The sequence below is a fragment of the Aegilops tauschii genome, chromosome 2 (assembly GCF_002575655.3).
Source record: "Aegilops tauschii subsp. strangulata cultivar AL8/78 chromosome 2, Aet v6.0, whole genome shotgun sequence".
In the NCBI taxonomy this organism is placed as follows: Eukaryota; Viridiplantae; Streptophyta; class Magnoliopsida; order Poales; family Poaceae; genus Aegilops; species Aegilops tauschii.
In genome coordinates this window covers 199,293,843-199,313,390 of record NC_053036.3, presented here as the reverse complement: position 1 = coordinate 199,313,390, position 19,548 = coordinate 199,293,843, and the positions used below count along the sequence as shown (strand labels likewise).

Sequence of the window (19,548 nt, the reverse complement as noted above, 5' to 3'; positions counted from 1 at the left end):
AAACCAAAGGAGGCCTTATTGTGTTTGATTTTCCTTGTTAGCTAGCTTAGCTTAGTGTCCCCCCCCCCCCCCCCCCCCTTTGCTAGCATAGCTTAGTTTTGGTCTTCGTTCTTTTCTAGCTTCTACTCCCTCCATTCCAAATTACTTGACCCATATTTATCCAGATACAAATGTATCTAGACACTGAACAAGTATAGATACATCTGTATTTAAGCAAATTCAAGTCAACTAATTTGAAACGAAGGGAGTATTAGACTAGCTTCTTCTCTTTTGGTTGTATGCTTAAACTTGGGAAAATATATATAAATTACTGTGAGAAGAAATTCTCACAGTTTCGGGTCAAAAAAACGGAGACACGGTTGCAACAGAGATGTACGTATGTATTGGTCTACGCAAAAAAAATACATACGTATCGGTCTCTCTCTCTCTCACTCTCACTGAGAGCAGCTTGTATCAGATCAGATTCTGTATATATATATATATGTGTGTCAGGTGGAGCATAAACAAACAGTCTTCGACTGCAGCCAACTTGTTGAGCACAAATAAAGAAATAAACTTACGTGCTTACTCAAACTGCTCCCCCGCGTCCTGGGACGGCACGAAGCCGGCCAGCCGAGGGATTCATCCACATGCACTACTTGCAAATTGCTACTACTCCAAGTAAATGGGCCTTCATCACATGTTGCAAAAGGAAGACATGAAAGAATGGCGAACGGCACGTGATTGATGAGACGATGACATGACCGAATGCTACTGGTACTAGTGTGACAATGCTTGCCATGTCCTTTTTGCATGATTGAGGTAAACTCAGGTTTCAAACAGCCTTGAAATGTGGCGGACAAGTGTGCCCATAATGCATAAAATCGTGTGACACGTCATTAAGCTTGGCAAGGGAGTAGACGCCAGCCTAACAAACCGAAAGGTTGCATTAACTCAAACTCTGGTATGTGGTGACAGCAAACGAAATAGACAATGCGCATCACCAATGCTGCTATAATATCTCATGCTGTTGTGCTAACTAGGATTTTTTGTTAGGAAACACTAACGTCCACACGTGTGGGCATTTGCATCTCGCCCACACGCGTGGATCTACGTCCGTTTGTCGGTACACAAATCTTGACATGTTTGTGGTGCCACGTAGGACTGGGCTGGTGTGTGGGCATTCATCTGGCCGCCCACACGTCCGTTTCAACACAGGGAAGGGACGGTGTGTGGGCGTTTAGCAGTTCGCCCACACGTCTGTTTTCACTCATGCACAAGGACTGGTGTGTGGGCATTTGCCATCTCGCCCACACGCCCGTCTCCTCTCCCACACCCAAAGCTGTCAATTGCTATGTGTTTTGCAGTGTACATGGCAACTACCCTTAGTGTGCTTGTAAGAAGATGGCAACTCTTTTTTTTTACCCGAACATGTCAGTTGCCATGTGTTTTGCAGGGTACACGACAACTGCCCTAGTGTGCTTGTAAGCAGATGACAACTCTCTCTTTACCCGAAACATGTTATTTTTGCCATGTCTCTTTGTAGCGCTACACGGCAACTGCCTAGTGTTAGTATGTGGCAACTCCTAAGGGTTTCAAATCATGACAACTGTAGTAAACCAGACCATACATGTCAACTGCCTAGCTTTAGTAGGTGGCAACCCCTAAAGTTTTCAAATCATGGCAACTATAGTAAACCAGACCATACATGACAACAGCTGCAGTTGTCCAAAATGGCATCTGGCACTTGACCTGAGATGGCAACTGCAGTTGAGCAACCATGGCAACTGTAGTTGTCCGACATGGCAACTGTAGTTCAGCGACATGGCAACTGCAGTTAAACAGACATTGAAGAGGGTCCGGACCATGGCAACTGCGGGGAAGCGTGGTGACTGTCACGCTGGGTGTGCGGGACCGTGAGGTAGGTGGCTGAGAGAGGTCGTGTGGGCGTTATCCATTTTGCCCACACGTAGGTGTGTGAGAGGGACCGCGAGGAAAAAAAGAGGTGTGTGGGCGCTAGTTGTTTTGCCCACACGTAGGCGTGCGGGCTGTTCCTCTTAGACACCACATAAAATGTGTGGGCAGACCCCTTAACGCATAGACGTCCCTGAGCGCGCGCTTGCGCTCCCTCTTAGGGATGTGTGTGGCATATATCATGTTTACCGTTTTGACCTGAGGGGGAAACTTCTTTTGTCCCCCTGTGTTCGGTTGCCGGGGCTCCTCGTCATCGTCCTCGCTTTGCGATCCCTTTTCCTTATTCTCAGCATTTAACTTGCCGGCCTGTTTAAAAACCCAACAATCTTTGTTGGTATGATTGGCTGGTTTGTCTGGGGTGCCGTGGATCTAGCATGGACGATCAAGTATGCGGTCCAAGCTGGATGGTCCCTGATTGTTTCTTTTATATGGCTTCTTCTGCTGACCAGACTTGGAGCCACTGAATCCGGCGTTGACTGTCGTGTCATCGGTGTTGTCACCATTGCTTCGGCGTTTGTGTCTGCTGCGTCGGAGCTTGCCGTTGCTATTTTTGCCCTCGGAGGTGCCTATTCCGCTTGCTGTGTTTCTGCTTCGGGCCAGCCAACTACCCTCACCTGCACAAAAGCGGGTCATGAGTGCCGTGAGGGCTGCCATGGACTTCGGCTTTTCCTGGCCGAGGTGGCGGGCGAGCCATTCGTCACGGATGCTATGTTTAAAGGCCGCTAGGGCTTCGGCATCCGGACAGTCGACGATCTGGTTCTTTTAGTTAGGAACCTAGTCCAGAATTTCCTGGCTGACTCTCCAGGCTGTTGAACTATGTGACTTAAGTCATCGGCATCTGGTGGCCGGACATATGTACCTTGGAAGTTGTCAAGGAAGGCTTCTTCCAAGTCCTCCCAGCTGCCAATAGAATTTTCAGGCAGACTGTTTAGCCAGTGCCGAGCTGGCCCTTTGAGTTTTAATGGGAGGTATTTGATGGCGTGAAGGTCATCCCCGCGGGCCATGTGTATGTGGAGAATAAAATCCTCGATCCATACCGCGGGATCGGTTGTTCCATCGTATGATTCGATGTTTACGGGTTTAAACCCTTCTGGGAATTCATGATCCATTACTTCGTCAGTGAAGCAAAGAGGGTGTGCGTTGCCTCTATATCGAGCCGCATCGCGACGTAGCTCCGATGGAGTCCGTCTGCGGTTTTCGGCCCGGGCGTGACTAGGTTTGTCACGTCCGAATAGATAGCCGTCGTCGCGTGTCGAAGCACGTCCTCGCGATCCGTAGATCGATCTTGTATGTCCTGCTCTACTGTCCAGGTCCTGCCGAAGGTCATGTGTATAACCCCGAGCTGTTTTATCCCTACCTTTATGGCGAGGTGGGGCAGTCTGGTGTTCGGCTTGAGTTGCCGCTTTATCCCGACCGCGTGGTGGTCGGTCAGCCGCATTGCGCGATGCTGGTACGGGCTCTGGCGCCTCGTCATCGAACTGAGGTAGCAATATGCGCTTCGGGTAACTTTTGGCTGGGCGCTTAAGGCCGTATTCTTCGGCTGCTAGGACATCAGTCCATCTGTCCTTGAGCAGATCTTGGTCAGCTTGAAGCTGCTGCTGCTTCTTTTTCAGGCTCCTTGCAGTGGCTATTAGCTGGCGCTTGAAGCGCTCCTACTCGAGAGGTTCCTCAGGAATGATAAAATCCTCGTTGTCGAGGCTCACCTCCTCCTCGGAGAGCGGATGGTAACTACCGTCCTCCGAGTCTTCGTCTATGGCCTGTTCATCGGGGCTAACTCGCCCATCCTCCCGATTGTCCTGTTCGGCAGTTTGTTTGTCGGGGTCTTCTATGTCTTCGGCACCATCCGGAGTGTTATCGTCTCCTGGGCCGGTGTTGTTGTCTTTGCTGCGGCGCGATTTAGAGCGGCACCGCTGACGCCAGCGCTTTGATTGTGTCATAGGAGGGTCATCCTCCACTGGGTTTTCCTTGTCATCGCCGCCATTATATTTTGGTGCATCCACCATGTATACATCATATGAGGAAGTGGCCATCCATCATCCGGTGAACGGCGGGTTTTGGGCCTCCTCTTCTCCGGCATCGTCGTCCATACCGTCGATGTCTTCGGAGTCATAATCGAGCGTGTCGGTTAGGTCTTTGACAGTGGCTATGAAGTGGGCGGTGGATGGGAAACGAAATTCTCCCTCATCAGCCTCCAGTTCAAACCGGATATAATTCGGCTGGGAGTCCCCCGCTAGGGATAGATTTTTTAATGAGTTCAGCATGTCGCCCAAAGGCGAGTGCCGGAAGATGTCCGTGGCGCTGAATTCGCTGATCGATGACCAATCCTGCTCGACATACGCGGACGCACATGGCTCGGAACTTTAGCCGGAAACGAGTCCGAGGTTCCGGCGACACAGACATCACCCGAGGATAGGTCTGTGTGCGGCTCCAACGCCGCGGAATCTACGGCTTCCGTGGTGGGGTTGAGCTTCCCGTCCTCGGATGGCGCGATCTGCTCCGGATCTACGGCCAAAGCGGTTACTGGTGCAATTTCCTGGGCATGGCCCGATGACAGATTTTAGTCATGTTCATCGTGGCGACGGGGAGCGACTGCCGTGGTCTTGAATCCGTCGAAGATCAAGTCTCTGCGGATATCTGCGATGTAGTTCAAGCTCCCAAATCTGACCTGATGGCCAGGGGTGTAGCTGTCGATCTGCTCCAGATGGCCAAGCGAGTTGGCCCGCAGTGCGAAGCCGCCGAACACGAAGATCTGTCCGGGGAGGAAAGTTTCCCCTTGGACAATATCGTTGTTGATGGTTGAAGGAGCCATCAAACCTTTTGGGGACGACACAGTGGCTCTCAATGAAAGCACCAATGTCGGTGTCAAAACCGACGGATCTCGGGTAGGGGGTCCCGAACTGTGCGTCTAAGGTCGATGGTAACAGGAGACAGGGGACACAATGTTTACCCAGGTTCGGGCCCTCTCTATGGAGGTAATACCCTACTTCCTGCTTGATTGATCTTGATGAATATGAGTATTACAAGAGTTGATCTACCATGAGATCGTAATGGCTAAAACCCTAGAAGTCTAGCCTGTATGACTGTATCTCCTTCCGGACTAAGCCCTCCGTTTTATATAGACACCGGAGGGGACTAGGGTTGTACAAAGTCAGTTAGAGAGAAAGGAATCTTCATATTCGGTCGCCAAGCTTGCCTTCCACGCCAAGGAGAGTCCCATTCGGACACGGGAGAGAGTCGTTGGTCTTGTATATTCACAGCCCATTAGTCCGGCCCATGTCCAACAGGCCGGACGCCCGGGGACCCCTTAGTCCAGGACTCCCTCAGAGGGGAGGAGGAGGAGGCCGGCCTAGGAGGAGGCGCGCGCCAAGGGGGGGCAATCCTACTCCAAGTAGGTTTGGCCCCCCTTTCCTATTCCTACTAGGAGAAGGCGGAAAGAGGAGGAGGGGAGAAGGAAAGAGGGGCCCGGCCCCCCAAACCCTAAACCAATTCGGTTTGGGCCAAAGGGGGGCGCGCCCCACACCTTGCTTGCTGCCCTTTTTCTCCACTAGGGCCAAATAAGGCCCATAGACTCCCCGGGGGGTTCCGGTAACCTCCCGGTACTCTGAAAAATACCCGATACACTTCGGAACCTTTCCGGTGTCCGAATATAACCTTCCAATATATCAATCTTTCCGTGATCTCATTCGGGACTCCGAACAACCTTCGGTACATCAAATCACATAACTCATAATACAAATCGTCATCGAACGTTAAGCGTGCGGACCCTATGGGTTCGAGAACTATGTAGACATGACCGAGACACATCTTCGGTCAATAACCAATAGCGGAACCTGGATGCTCATATTGGCTCCTACATATTCTACGAAGATCTTTATCGGTCAAACCGCATAACAACATACGTTGTTCCCTTTGTCATCGGTATGTTACTTGCCCGAGATTCGATCGTCGGTATCTCAATACCTAGTTCAATCTCGTTACCGGCAAGTCTCTTTACTCGTTCTGTAATCCATCATCCCATAACTAACTCATTAATCACATTGCTTGCAAGGCTTATAGTGATGTGCATTACCGAGAGGGCCCAGAGATACCTCTCCGACAATCAGAGTGACAAATCTAATCTCGATCTATGCCAACTCAACAAACACCATCGGAGACACCTGTAGAGCATCTTTATAATCACCCAGTTACGTTGTGACGTTTGATAGCACACTAAGTGTTCCTCCGGTATTCGGGAGTTGCATAATCTCGTAGTTAGAGGAACATGTATAAGTCATGAAGAAAGCAATGGCAATAAAACTCAACGATCATAATGCTAAGCTAACGGATAGGTCTTGTCAATCACATCATTCTCTAATGATGTGATCCCGTTCATCAAATGACAACTCATGTCTATGGCTAGGAAACTTAACCATCTTTGATTAACGAGCTAGTCAAGTAGAGGCATACTAGTGACACTCTGTTTGTCTATGTATTCACACATGTATCAAGTTTCCAGTTAATACAATTCTAGCATGAATAATAAACATTTATCATGATGTAAGGAAGTATAAATAACAACTTTATTATTGCCTCTAGGGCATATTTCCTTCAGTCTCCCACTTGCACTAGAGTTAATAATCTAGTTCACATCGCCATGTGATTTAACACCAATAGTTCACATCATCATGTGATTAACACCCATAGTTCACATCGCCATGTGACCAACACCCAAAAGGTTTACTAGAGTCAATAATCTAGTTCACATCGCCACGTGATTAACACCCAAAGAGTACTAAGGTGTGATCATGTTTTGCTTGTGAGAGAAGTTTAGTCAACGAGTCTGCCACATTCAGATCCGTATGTATTTTGCAAATTTCTATGTTTACAATGCTCTACACGGAGCTACTCTAGCTAATTGCTCCCACTTTCAATATGTATCTAGATTGAGACTTAGAGTCATCTGGATTGATGTAAAAGCTTGCATCGACGTAACTCTTTACGACGAACTCTTTATCACCTCCATAACCGAGAAATATTTCCTTAGTCCTGTTAGGTAACTAAGGATAACTTTGACCGTTGTCTAGTGATTCACACCTGGATCACTATCGTACCCCCTTGCCAAATTCATGGCAAGGTACACAATAGGTCTGGTACACAGCATAGCATACTTTATAGAACCTATGGCTGAGGCATAGGGAATGACTTTCATTCTCTTTCTATTTTCTAACGTGGTCGGGTTTTGAGTCTTACTCAACTTTACACCTTGCAATACAGGCAAGAACTCCTTTTTTGACTGTTCCATTCTGAACTATTTCAAAATCTTGTCATGGTATGTATTCGTTGAAAAAACTTATCAAGCGTCTTGATCTATCTCTATAGATCTTGATGCTCAATATGTAAGCAGCTTCACCGAGGTCTTTCTTTGAAAAACTCCTTTCAAACACTACTTTATGCTTTATAGAAAATTCTACATCATTTCCGATCAACAATATGTCATTCACATATACTTATCAGAAAGGCTGTAGTGCTCCCACTCACTTTCTTGTAAATACAGACTTCACCGCAAGTCTGTATAAAACTATATGCTTTGATCAACTTATCAAAGCATATATTCCAACTACGAGATGCTTGCACCAGTCCATAGATGGATCGATGGAGCTTGCACATTTTGTTAGCACCTTTAGGATTGACAAAACCTTCCGGTTGCATCATATACAATTCTTCTTTAATAAATCCATTAAGGAATGCAATTTTGTTATCCATTTGCCAGATTTCATCAAATGCGGCAATTGCTAACATGATTCGGACAGACTTAAGCATCGCTATGAGTGAGAAAATCTCATCGTAGTCAACACCTTGAACTTCTCGAAAACCTTTCGCGACAAGTCGAGCTTTGTAGATAGTAACACTACCATCAGCGTCCGTCTTCCTCTTGAAGATCCATTTATTCTCAATGGCTTGCCGATCATGGGGCAATTCCACCAAAGTCCATACTTTGTTTTCATACATGGATCCTATCTCAGATTTCATGGCCTTAAACCATTTTGCGGAATCTGGACTCATCATCGCTTCCTCATAGTTCGTAGGTTCGTCATGGTCTAGTAACATAACTTCCAGAATTGGATTACCGTACCACTCTGGTGCAGAACGTACTCTGGTTGACCTACGAGGTTTGGTAGTAACTTGATCTGAAGTTTTATGATCATCATCATTAACTTTCTCACTAATTGGTGTAGGCATCACTGGAACTGATTTCTGTGATGAACTACTTTCCAATTCGGAAGAAGGTACAATTACCTCATCAAGTTCTACTTTCCTCCCACTCACTTCTTTCGAGAAAACTCCTTCTTTAGAAAGTATCCATTTTTAGCAACTAATATCTTGCCTTTGGATCTGTGATCGAAGGTGTACCCAACAGTTTCCTTTGGGTATCCTATGAAGACACATTTCTCCGATTTGGGTGCGAGCTTATCAGGTTGAAACTTCTTCACATAAGCATCGCCGCCCCAAACTTTAAGAAACGACGGCTTAGGTGCCAAATCACAGTTCATATGGTGTCGTCTCAACGGATTTAGATGGTGCCCTATTTAACGTGAATGCAGTTGTCTCTAATGCATAACCCCAAAACGATAGTGGTAAATTGGTAAGAGACATCATAGATCGCACCATATCTAATAAAGTACGGTTACAACGTTCAGACACACCATTTCGTTGTGGTGTTCCAGGTGGCGTGAGTTGCGAAACTATTCCGCATTGTTTCAAATGAAGACCAAATTCGTAACTCAAATATTCTTCTTCACGATCAGATCGTAGAAACTTTATTTTCTTGTTATGATGATTTTCTACTTCACTCTGAAATTCTTTGAACTTTTCAAATGTTTCAGACTTATGTTTCATTAAGTAGATATACCCATATCTGCTCAAATCATCTGTGAAGGTCAGAAAATAACGATACCCGCCACGACCCTCAACACTCATCGGACCGCATACATCAGTATGTATTATTTCCAACAAGTTAGTTGCTCGCTCCATTGTTCCAGAGAACGGAGTCTTAGTCATCTTGCCCATGAGGCATGGTTCGCAAGCATCAAATGATTCATAGTCAAGTGATTCCAAAAGTCCATCAGCATGGAGTTTCTTCATGTGCTTTTACACCAATATGACCTAAACGGCAGTGCCACAAATAAGTTGCACTATCATTATTAACTTTGCATCTTTTGGCTTCAATATTTATGAATATGTGTGTCACTACGATCGAGATTCAATAAACATTTATATTGAGTGTATGACCGTAGAAGGTTTTTATTCATGTTAGAACAACAATTATTCTTTGACTTAAATGAATAATTGTATTGCAACAAACATGATCCAATCATATTCATGCTCAATGCAAACACCAAATAACATTTATTTTAGGTTCACTAATCCCGAAGGTAAAGGAAGTGTGTGATGGTGATCTTATCAATCTTGGAATCACTTCCAACACGCAACATCACCTCGCCCTTAACTAGTCTTTGTTTATTTTGCAACTCCCGTTTCGAGTTGCTACTCTTAGCAACTGAACCAGTATCAAATACCGAGGGGTTGCTATAAACACTAGTAAAGTACACATCAATAACATGTATATCAAATATACCTTTGTTCACTTTGCCATCCTTCTTATCCGCCAAGTATCTAGGAAAGTTCCACTTCCAGTGACCATTTCCTTTGCAGTAGAAGCACTTAGTTTCAGGCTTGAGTCTAGCTTTGGGTTTTTTCACGGGAGTGACAACTTGCTTGTCATTCTTCTTGAAGTTCCATTTCTTTCCCTTGCCCTTTTACTTGAAACTAGCGGTCTTGTCAACCATCGACACTTGATACTTTTTCTTGATTTCTACCTTTGCCGATTTCAGCATCACGAAGAGCCCGGGAATCATTTTCATCATCCCTTGCATATTATAGTTCATCACGAAGTTCCAGTAAATTGGTGATAATGACTAGAGAACTCTGTCAATCACTATTTTATCTGGAAGATTAACTCCCACTTGATTCAAGCGATTGTAGTACTCAGACAATCTGAGCACATGCTCACTGGTTGAGCTATTCTCCTCCATCTTGTAGGCAAAGTACTTGTCAGAGGTCTCATACCTCTCGACTCGGGCATGAGTCTGAAATACCAATTTCAGCTCTTAGAACATCTTATATGTTCCGTGGCGTTCAAAACATTTTTGAAGTCCCGGTTCTAAACCGTAAAGCATGGCGCACTAAACTATCAAGTAGTTATCATACCAAGCTGGCCAAACGTTCATAACGTCTGAATCTGCTCCTGCAATAGGTCCGTCACCTAGCATTGCATCAACGACATAGTTCTTCTGTGCAGCAATGAGGATAATCCTCAGATCACGGACCTAGTCCGCATCATTGCTACTATCATCTTTCAACATAGTTTTTCTCTAGGAACATATCAAAAATAAACGGGGAGCTACATCGCGAGCTATTGATCTACAACATAGTTATGCAAATACTATCAGGACTAAGTTCATGATAAATTAAAGTTCAATTTAATCATATTAGTTAAGAACTCCCACTTAGATAGACATCCCTCTAGTCATCTAAATGATCACGTGAATCCATATCAACTAAACCATGTCCGATCATCACGTGAGATGGAGTAGTTTTCAATGGTGAACATCGCTATGTTGATCATATCTACTATATGATTCACGCTCGACCTTTCGGTCTCAGTGTTCCGAGGCCATATCTACATATGCTCGTCAAGTTTAACCCGAGTATTCTGCGTGTGCAAAACTGGCTTACACCCTTTATATGTGAACGTAGAGCTTATCACACCCGATCATCACGTGGTGTCTCGGCACGACGAACTGTCGCAACGGTGCATACTCAGGGAGAACACTTATACCTTGAAATTTAGTAAGGGATCATCTTATAATGATATCGCTGTACTAAGCAAAATAAGATGCATAAAGGATAAACATCACATGCAATCAATATAAGTGATATGATATGGCCATCATCATCTTGTGCCTTTGATCTCCATCTCCAAAGCACCGTCATGATCACCATAGTCACCGGCTTGACACCTTGATCTCCATCGAAGCATCGTTGTCGTCTCGCCAACTATTGCTTCTACGACTATCGCTACCGCTTAGTGATAAAGTAAAGCAATTTCATGGCGATTGCATTTCATACAATAAAGCGACAACCATAAGGCTCCTGCTAGTTGCCGATAACTGTTACAAAACATGATCATCTCATACAACAATTTATATATCATCATGTTTTGACCATATCACATCATAGCATACCCTGCAAAAACAAGTTAAACGTCCTCTACTTGTTGTTGCAAATTTTACGTGGCTGCTACGGGCTGAGCAAGAACCGTTCTTACCTACGCATCAAAACCACAACGATTTTTTGTCAAGTGTGTTGTTTTAACCTTCAACAAGGACCGGGCGTAGTCACACTCGATTCAACTAAAATTGGAGAAACTGACACCCGCCAGCCACCTGTGTGCAAAGCACATCGGTAGAACTAGTCTCGCGTAAGCGTACGCGTAATGTCGGTCCGGGCCGCTTCATCCAACAATACAGCCGAATCAAAGTATGACATGCTGGTAAGCAGTATGACTATTATCGTCCACAACTCTTTGTGTTCTACTCGTGCATATAACATCTACGCATAGACCTGGCTCGGATGCCACTTTTGTGGAACGCACTATTTCAAATTTTTTTACCTACGATCACGCAAGATCTATCTATGTAATGCATAGCAACGAGCGGGAGAGTGTGTCCGCGTACCCTTGTAGACCGAAAGCGGAAGCGTTTAGTAACACGGTTGATGTAATCGAACGTCTTCGCGATCCAACCGATCCAAGTACCGAACGCACGACACCTCCGCGATCTGCACACGTTCAGCTCGGTGACGTCCCTCGAACTCTTGATCCAGTTGAGGCCGAGGGAGAGTTTCGTCAGCACGACGGCGTGGTGACGGTGATGATGAAGTTACCTGCGCAGGGCTTCGCCTAAGCACTACGACAATATGACCGAGGTGTTGAACTGTGGAGGGGGGCACCGCACACGGCTAAGAGATTGTCTGTTGTTCCTTTGGGGTGCCCCTTGCCCCCATATACAAAGGAGGAGAGGAGGAGGAGGCCGGCCTAGGAGAGCGCACGCCAAGGGGGGGGGCAATCCTACTCCAAGTAGGTTTGCCCCCCCCCCTTTCCTATTCCTACTAGGAGAAGGAGGAAAGAGGAGGAGGGGAGAAGGAAAGAGGGGGCCGGCCCCCCAAACCCTAAACCAATTCGATTTGGGCCTAAGGGGGGGGGCGCCCCACACCTTTCTTGCTGCCCTCTTTCTCCACTAGGGCCCAATAAGGCCCATAGACTCCCCGGGGGGTTCCGGTAACCTCCCGGTACTCCGAAAAATACCCAATACACTTCGGAACCTTTCCGGTGTCCGAATATAACCTTTCAATATATCAATCTTTATGTCTCGACCATTTTGAGACTCCTCGTCATGTCCGTGATCTTATCCGGGACTCCGAACAACCTTCGGTACATCAAATCACATAACTCATAATACAAATCGTCATCGAACGTTAAGCGTGCGGACCCTATGGGTTCGAGAACTATGTAGACATGACCGAGACACATCTTCGGTCAATAACCAATAGCGGAACCTGGATGCTCATATTGGCTCCTACATATTCTACGAAGATCTTTATCGGTCAAACTGCATAACAACATACGTTGTTCCCTTTGTCATCGGTATGTTACTTGCCCGAGATTCGATCGTTAGTATCAGTACCTAGTTCAATCTCGTTACCGACAAGTCTCTTTACTTGTTCTGTAACGCATCATCCCGTAACTAACTCATTAGTCACATTGCTTGCAAGGCTTATAGTGATGTGCATTACCGAGAGGGCCCAGAGATACCTCTCCGACAATCGGAGTGACAAATCCTAATCTCGATTTATGCCAACTCAACAAACACCATCAGAGACACCTGTAGAGCATCTTTATAATCACCCAGTTACGTTGTGACGTCTGATAGCACACTAAGTGTTCCTACGGTATTCGGGAGTTGCATAATCTCATAGTTAGAGGAACATGTATAAGTCATGAAGAAAGCAATAGCAATAAAACTCAACGATCATAATGCTAAGCTAATGGATGGGTCTTGTCAATCACATTATTCTCTAATGATGTGATCCCGTTCATCAAATGACAACTCATGTCTATGGCTAGGAAACTTAACCATCTTTGATTAACGAGCTAGTCAAGTAGAGGCATACTAGTGACACTCTGTTTGTCTATGTATTCACACATGTATCAAGTTTCCGGTTAATACAATTCTAGCATGAATAATAAACATTTATCATGATATAAGAAAATATAAATAACAACTTTATTATTGCCTTTAGGGCATATTTCCTTCAATTTAGGGGCTTTTTAGTTCTTTGTCGCTAGTGAAGTTAGGGCAGCGCCGGTGACGAGAATAATGGGTTCATTGGCTTCCCTGTGTCGTTGGCCTTCCTTGGAGGAGCATTGACGGGTCGGAGGATGATGTCGATCGCAGGTTAGTGTTGTTTTTCAATAAAGAGTGTTTTTTGTTAACTCAAAATATAGCATCAAGCATTCAAGGGGATACAAAACATGGTGAGCAATACTCGACCTCTGCATAACTACGATGCACAGATCCAAACACTAACAGTCTGACAAAAGATAAATAAAAAGGCTGACATATCGACCACGGTGGAGTCATATAGAACCGACACAATGTCTATATCAAAGAAGGTGATGGACTGTTCTAAAGATTATGATGTCATCTATGTTGGGTAAAAACCTCTCAAGCCAACCGCTCCAACCGCATACACACCGCCATGAATATCGATTAGAACTTCGTTCGATGCAGCATCGACCATGTATGAAGTGAGTGCGTACAACTCATAGACCAAGAGGTGCACTGTATCTGTATGGTTTGATGCACATGGCTTTGGTGAATGTGAATATTTTAGAAAGGGGAGTGAGCTTCGATGAAAGCTTTAGTACTACTGCTGGAGTAGCAGATATTCGAGAGGGTCTAAAGCATTAACAATATTCCTAGCAAGATATTACCCGGTGTTTGTCCAAACTGAATTTTGCTGATCCTGACGTCCGCGACACAAAAGCTTCCGGGTGTCTCGCATTTCCCTCTTTATCGCTGAAAGGAATCCAATCGCCGAGGGCAGCAAAGAAAGCGGCTTTATCATGCCCCACGAGGCCACGATCGTCTCGCACCCGCGGTCGCCGTCACAGTGCCAGCCACTGCCTGGCCTCGGCAGGCAGGCATTTCATTCGCCAGCAGAATGGCCTACAAATATCCCCCCAAAACCGAGAGGCCGCAGCATTTCCCTCCTCGGCCGCCCGGGATCATCAGCAAGGCCAAGAAACCAAGCGAGGTTCCGTTCCGTGGTGTTCTCGGCTGAGCCGAGCTCTTTGGCTTCCGTCGGTAAGCGCCCGATAATCCTAGTCTTTTCTTCGGCAAGCAGGTCGATTAGCTCGACTGTTGGACAGCCCAATGATGGCGCGTTCCGTTCCTCTTTGCGGTTGCAGGTGAGCTGCGCCGCCACTTCGTCCTGCTGAGCATTTCGTCGAGCAGCTGGTAGGCGGCCACAGGCAGAGCAGGAACTCATTTCCATCGCTTGCGTTCCTCTTCTGCTTGTTCTCCTGGTTCCTCGGTGCGATCTCGGCCTCTAAACTCCTTCTCTTGGGTGGAAACAGAGGCCGTCTAGATCGAGAACGAAGTATCCGTGTTAGCTTCTGGTTCTGGAGGTCAAGAAGCCACTTGTGCTTTCTTGCTTCGGGCAGATGGGCTCTGCTCACTTTGCTGCCATACTGCTCTGTGTCTGCATTATTGCCGGTGGTGCCATAGCAGATAGCCAGAATGGCACCAACGGCGTCTCGAGGCCGGCCGAGGTGCGCATCGGTGCGCTCTTCACATTTGATTCGGTCATCGGGAGGGCAGCGAAGCCGGCTATCGAGCTCGCTGTTGCGGATGTCAATGCTGATCCAACCGTACTGCCCGGGACAAAATTGAGTCTTCTTATGCAGGACACCAATTGCAGTGGCTTTGTTGGGACTATTGAAGGTTCATACTTCTTTCTTTTTCATCAGTTTTTCTTTTCCAGAAAGCTGTCTGCATTCTATATCTGCAAGTTAGTTTTAACTCTGCTAGTAACTAGACATGAGATATAAGTTGATGAATATTATCTGTACATTAGTTTAGTACAGTATCAAATAGTAACATATTTTTTCCTCGAGCACGCACCAAAATGCTTTTTGTATTAGAATAAACCGCCAAGAAGGTGCAAAGTACCTCGCTGCGACCAAAACAGAAACATAACTTATGTAGAGAAGCAAGCAAAGTAAAGCCAAAACCGAACCAAAACAAAACTGCTAGATATACAAATTAGGTTTCTAACTGCGCTTAGTAACTAGACATGAGTAGCAGATGGCGAAGATATTTGAGCCTGATCATATTGAAATTAGCAATTTGCCAGTTTAATCTGCTTGTCATGCAATCATCATTTCCTGAATTAAACATCATTCCCCTTTAACTAATTGCTTGGCTTTCTTTCCTTGCACGTGTTGTATTTCTTTTCTACTTCTTTTTAACTCAATCTTGGTAGCCAACACCGTAATCAAATTCAGCTACAGAGGAAATTTGGCTTGGAAAGTTGCAAAGCTATATAAGGTAGTTCCATGATATCATGGCAAGTGTGCAGATTTTAGTCCTACTGAGTATTTGTTCTTATGCAAACTAGAAGTAGATCGTCTTTTCTAATTGTAACTTTCCTTAGTTTTCTTATACTTACTAAATTGTAAGTGAACATATAATTTATTTATCTCTCATTCAAATCTTGAAGAGTTTGATAACAATGGTTCCTGTGCAGCATTGCAGCTTCTGGCCAAGGATGTTATCGCTGTATTAGGTCCACAATCATCCGCAATTGCTCATATCATTTCTCATGCTGCTAACAAACTCCAAGTCCCACTTATCTCTTTCGCAGCCTCCGATCCTACCCTTTCTTCCCTTGAATACCCTTACTTTGTGAGGGCTACACAAAGTGATTACTACCAAATGTCTGCTGTAGCTAGTATCATCAGTCAGTACCAATGGAGAGAAGTCATCGCCATCTATGTTGATGATGACTATGGTAGAGGCGGCATCACAGCACTTGGTGATGCCCTTGCAAAGAAGATGTCCAAGATAGCCTACAAAGCAAAATTGCCACCTGGTGCTGGAAGGACTGCAATCCAGGATATGTTGATGCAAGTGAATGAAATGGAGTCCCGCGTCTATGTTGTCCATGTGAACCCTGACTCTGGGATGACAGTTTTCTCTGCCGCAAAATCTTTAGGGATGATGAGTAGCGGCTATGTATGGATAGCAACAGACTGGCTCTCTGCAGTGATAGACTCATCTGGGCATGTTGCTTCTGATGCGACAGAAAACACTCAGGGGGTTATTATGCTTCATCAACATGTTGCTGACTCTGGCATTCAGCAGTCCTTGCTGCCCAAACTGAACAGTCTGACAAGGAAAGGAAACCGTTCGAGCTTCAGTTCCTACACTGCACATGCTTATGACTCCGTATGGTTGGTTGCTCATGCAGTTGAGCAGTTCCTGAGTGCTGGGAATGCAGTATCTTTTTCTGCAAACCAAAATTTGCAAGCTATAAAAGGAAGTAGCCTTCAGTTAGATTCTCTCCGAGTTCTCAACAATGGAGATAAACTACTGGAGAAAGTGTTGCAGGCAAATTTCACAGGGGTTTCAGGCCAAGTACAATTTACTTTGGACAGGAATTTGATCCATCCAGCTTATGACATCCTGAATATCGGTGGCACAGGTTTCAGAACCATTGGGTATTGGTCAAACTTTTCTGGTCTCTCAGTTGCTGCTCCAGAAAACTTGCATTCAGTACCACTGAACTCTACAACCAATGATATACAGCTCCATAGTGTTATCTGGCCTGGTCAGACTGCTGAGAAACCCCGTGGTTGGGTGTTTCCTTACCATGGGAAGCTTCTAAGGATTGGGGTGCCTCTGCGTACAAGCTACAATGAGTTTGTGATGCAAGACGATGGGCCTGATGGGGTAAAGGGGTTCTCAGTTGATGTTTTTAAATCTGCAATAAGCTTGTTGCCTTACCCCGTGGGATGCACTTTTGTTTTATTTGGAGATGGACTGAAGAATCCGAGCTACAGTGACCTTGTACAAAAGGTGTCCGAAAATGTGAGTAACATCTCCATATCATTGAGTCTGAAAAACTATTGTACCATCTTTATTAAACTGGATTTTATTCATTTTGTTCTTCTTTTTTGGTACCACTCAGTACTTTGATGCTGCCATAGGGGACATCTCCATTGTGACAAATAGAACAAGACTTGTTGATTTTACCCAGCCATATACAGAATCAGGTCTCATTATTGTAGCTCCAGCCAGGGAGACTGAATCAAACGCTTGGGCTTTTCTGAAACCATTCACCTTTCAGATGTGGTGTGTTCTAGGTTTGCTCTTCCTCTTTGTGGGTACAGTTGTTTGGATCCTTGAACACCGCACTAATACTGAGTTCCGCGGAACCCCAAGGCAACAAATTATGACAGTATGCTGGTTAGTATATGTATTGCATAACATTTCTGTTTTTCAAAGTGTGCAAGTTTTTTTTGTTATCTGATATCTGATGTCTGCTCTGCACCTTTCAGGTTTAGCTTTTCAACCATGTTTTTCGCACACAGTAAGTTCTGAAATCAAACTTGTCAAGATATTAAAGACTCTTTTGGTTCACTCTTATATTCACATTTTTTGTTGGTTTACACAGGAGAGAACACTTCTAGCGCACTTGGCAGATTTGTGCTCCTTGTGTGGCTCTTTGTTGTGCTCATTATTAACTCAAGCTACACGGCAAGCTTGACATCACTTCTCACAGTTCAAGAGCTAACAACAGGGGTAAAAGGTCTTGATAGCTTGATCTCTAGTTCAAGTGCAATTGGCTATCAAGTTGGATCGTTTGCCAGAAATTATCTTGTGGAGGAGCTCAATATCGCCGATTCCCGTCTGGTGCCACTAAACAGCCCATCTGATTATGCAAGAGCACTAGAGCTAGGGTCAGGAAATGGTGGTGTTGCTGCAATAATCGATGAGCTACCATACGTTGAGATCTTCCTGTCAAAATACTGTAAATTCAAGACGGTTGGTCAGGTTTTCACAAAAAGCGGATGGGGATTTGTAAGTTAATTAATTATGATCAGATAACTCATTCAATTAAAAAAAAGATGAAATAACTGATGTTTTTGTCTCCTAAATTAAATATCTTATTGTTGTACTGTATTTTGCTGCAGGCCTTTCCAAGAGATTCCCCTCTTGCCGACGACTTGTCGACAGCAATCCTTACACTATCAGAGAACGGCGACCTCCAAAGGATCCATGATGAATGGTTAAGTGGGATGAAAGGATGTGAGTCAGATGATAGTGGGATGAGCTCAAACTCCTTGAGCCTGTCAAGCTTCTGGGGCCTCTTTGTCGTGTGTGGCCTTGCATGTGTCGTTGCTCTCCTGATTTTCTTCTGGCGAATATTGTTTCAGTACAGCAAGTATAATAACCAGGTTGAGCTTGAAGCGGCGATCGTGAACCGGCCAGCGAGGCTAACCAGCATCAAATCGCTAATCTCTTTTGTTGACAAGAGGGAGGAGGAGGTGAAGAATGCTCTCAAGAAAAAGCCTAATGGCTCTCAGCAGGCAAGAATCGGCACTACAGAAGAACCATCTACATTGCCGCTGTAAAACTTACATCGCTGCTGCATGACTAACATAGTCAGAAAGAACAACGCGCGGCCCTGCTGCAACTGAAGTGGCAGATTCCGAAACCACGGGTGGCGATGGACCGACGACGCGGTTTTCTTGTGTTCCATTTGCTCTGGCTGTGGAAACCTTGCAGCGTCCAGAGCAGCTGAAGTAGAATATTTTCTCTGAAACATGTTACCAACATGTGGATGGGAGAAGTAGCAGCATTCGGTTGTGGTATGTACCTGGTACATACCACAATCTGAAGTAAGCTATCCAGATTGTAGCTACAATTTTTTTCTGTCAGAGTGCGCTTTTCTTTTTGAAATTAGAAGTAACCTCTTGTGTTCCAAGTTGTTGTACTCCCTATGTTCACTTTTATAAGACGTTTTAGACAGCTGAAATTGAACTGTTTTGGGTGTTGTCTTAAATGTCTAAACGGTCTTACAAAAGTGAACGGAGGGAGTAGCTACAATCAATCTGAAGCATGTTCTGAATAAGCCGAGGAGTCTGAATCCTTGTTTGGTGTGGTGTGCCAGTGTGTGCCTGGTACTCTAGTTGTGCATTTCCTTTCGCTACTGAGCTGTGCTGTGCTGTGATGAAAGAGTAACGTATGCATCTCTACTCTTTCGCTTGACTGCGAAATCTTTTAGTACATCCCAGCAGACTCGAATCTACATCGAGCTTAATTAACATTCTGCTCTGTGATTGCAGAATTCACGTCTCAAAAACAGCAATTTTAACATTGCGCAAAAAGAAATCTCTCTCTGATTACAACGCTGGACCTGTCCAGC

At 45.2% G+C, this 19,548-nt stretch overlaps 1 protein-coding gene across 1 annotated transcript; it reads left to right on the top strand.

The window, feature by feature from the left end:
* The first annotated feature begins 14,284 nt into the window (after positions 1-14,284).
* LOC109759960 (glutamate receptor 3.4) lies at positions 14,285-19,254 on the top strand. The gene is made up of 8 exons (XM_020318787.4): positions 14,285-14,420; positions 14,525-14,573; positions 14,693-15,059; positions 15,865-17,207; positions 17,308-17,585; positions 17,678-17,709; positions 17,794-18,200; positions 18,314-19,254. The coding sequence occupies exons 3-8, from the start codon at positions 14,780-14,782 to the stop codon at positions 18,752-18,754; spliced, it is 2,781 nt and encodes a 926-aa protein (XP_020174376.1). The 5' UTR covers positions 14,285-14,420; positions 14,525-14,573; positions 14,693-14,779; the 3' UTR covers positions 18,755-19,254.
* The last annotated feature ends 294 nt before the right edge of the window (positions 19,255-19,548 follow it).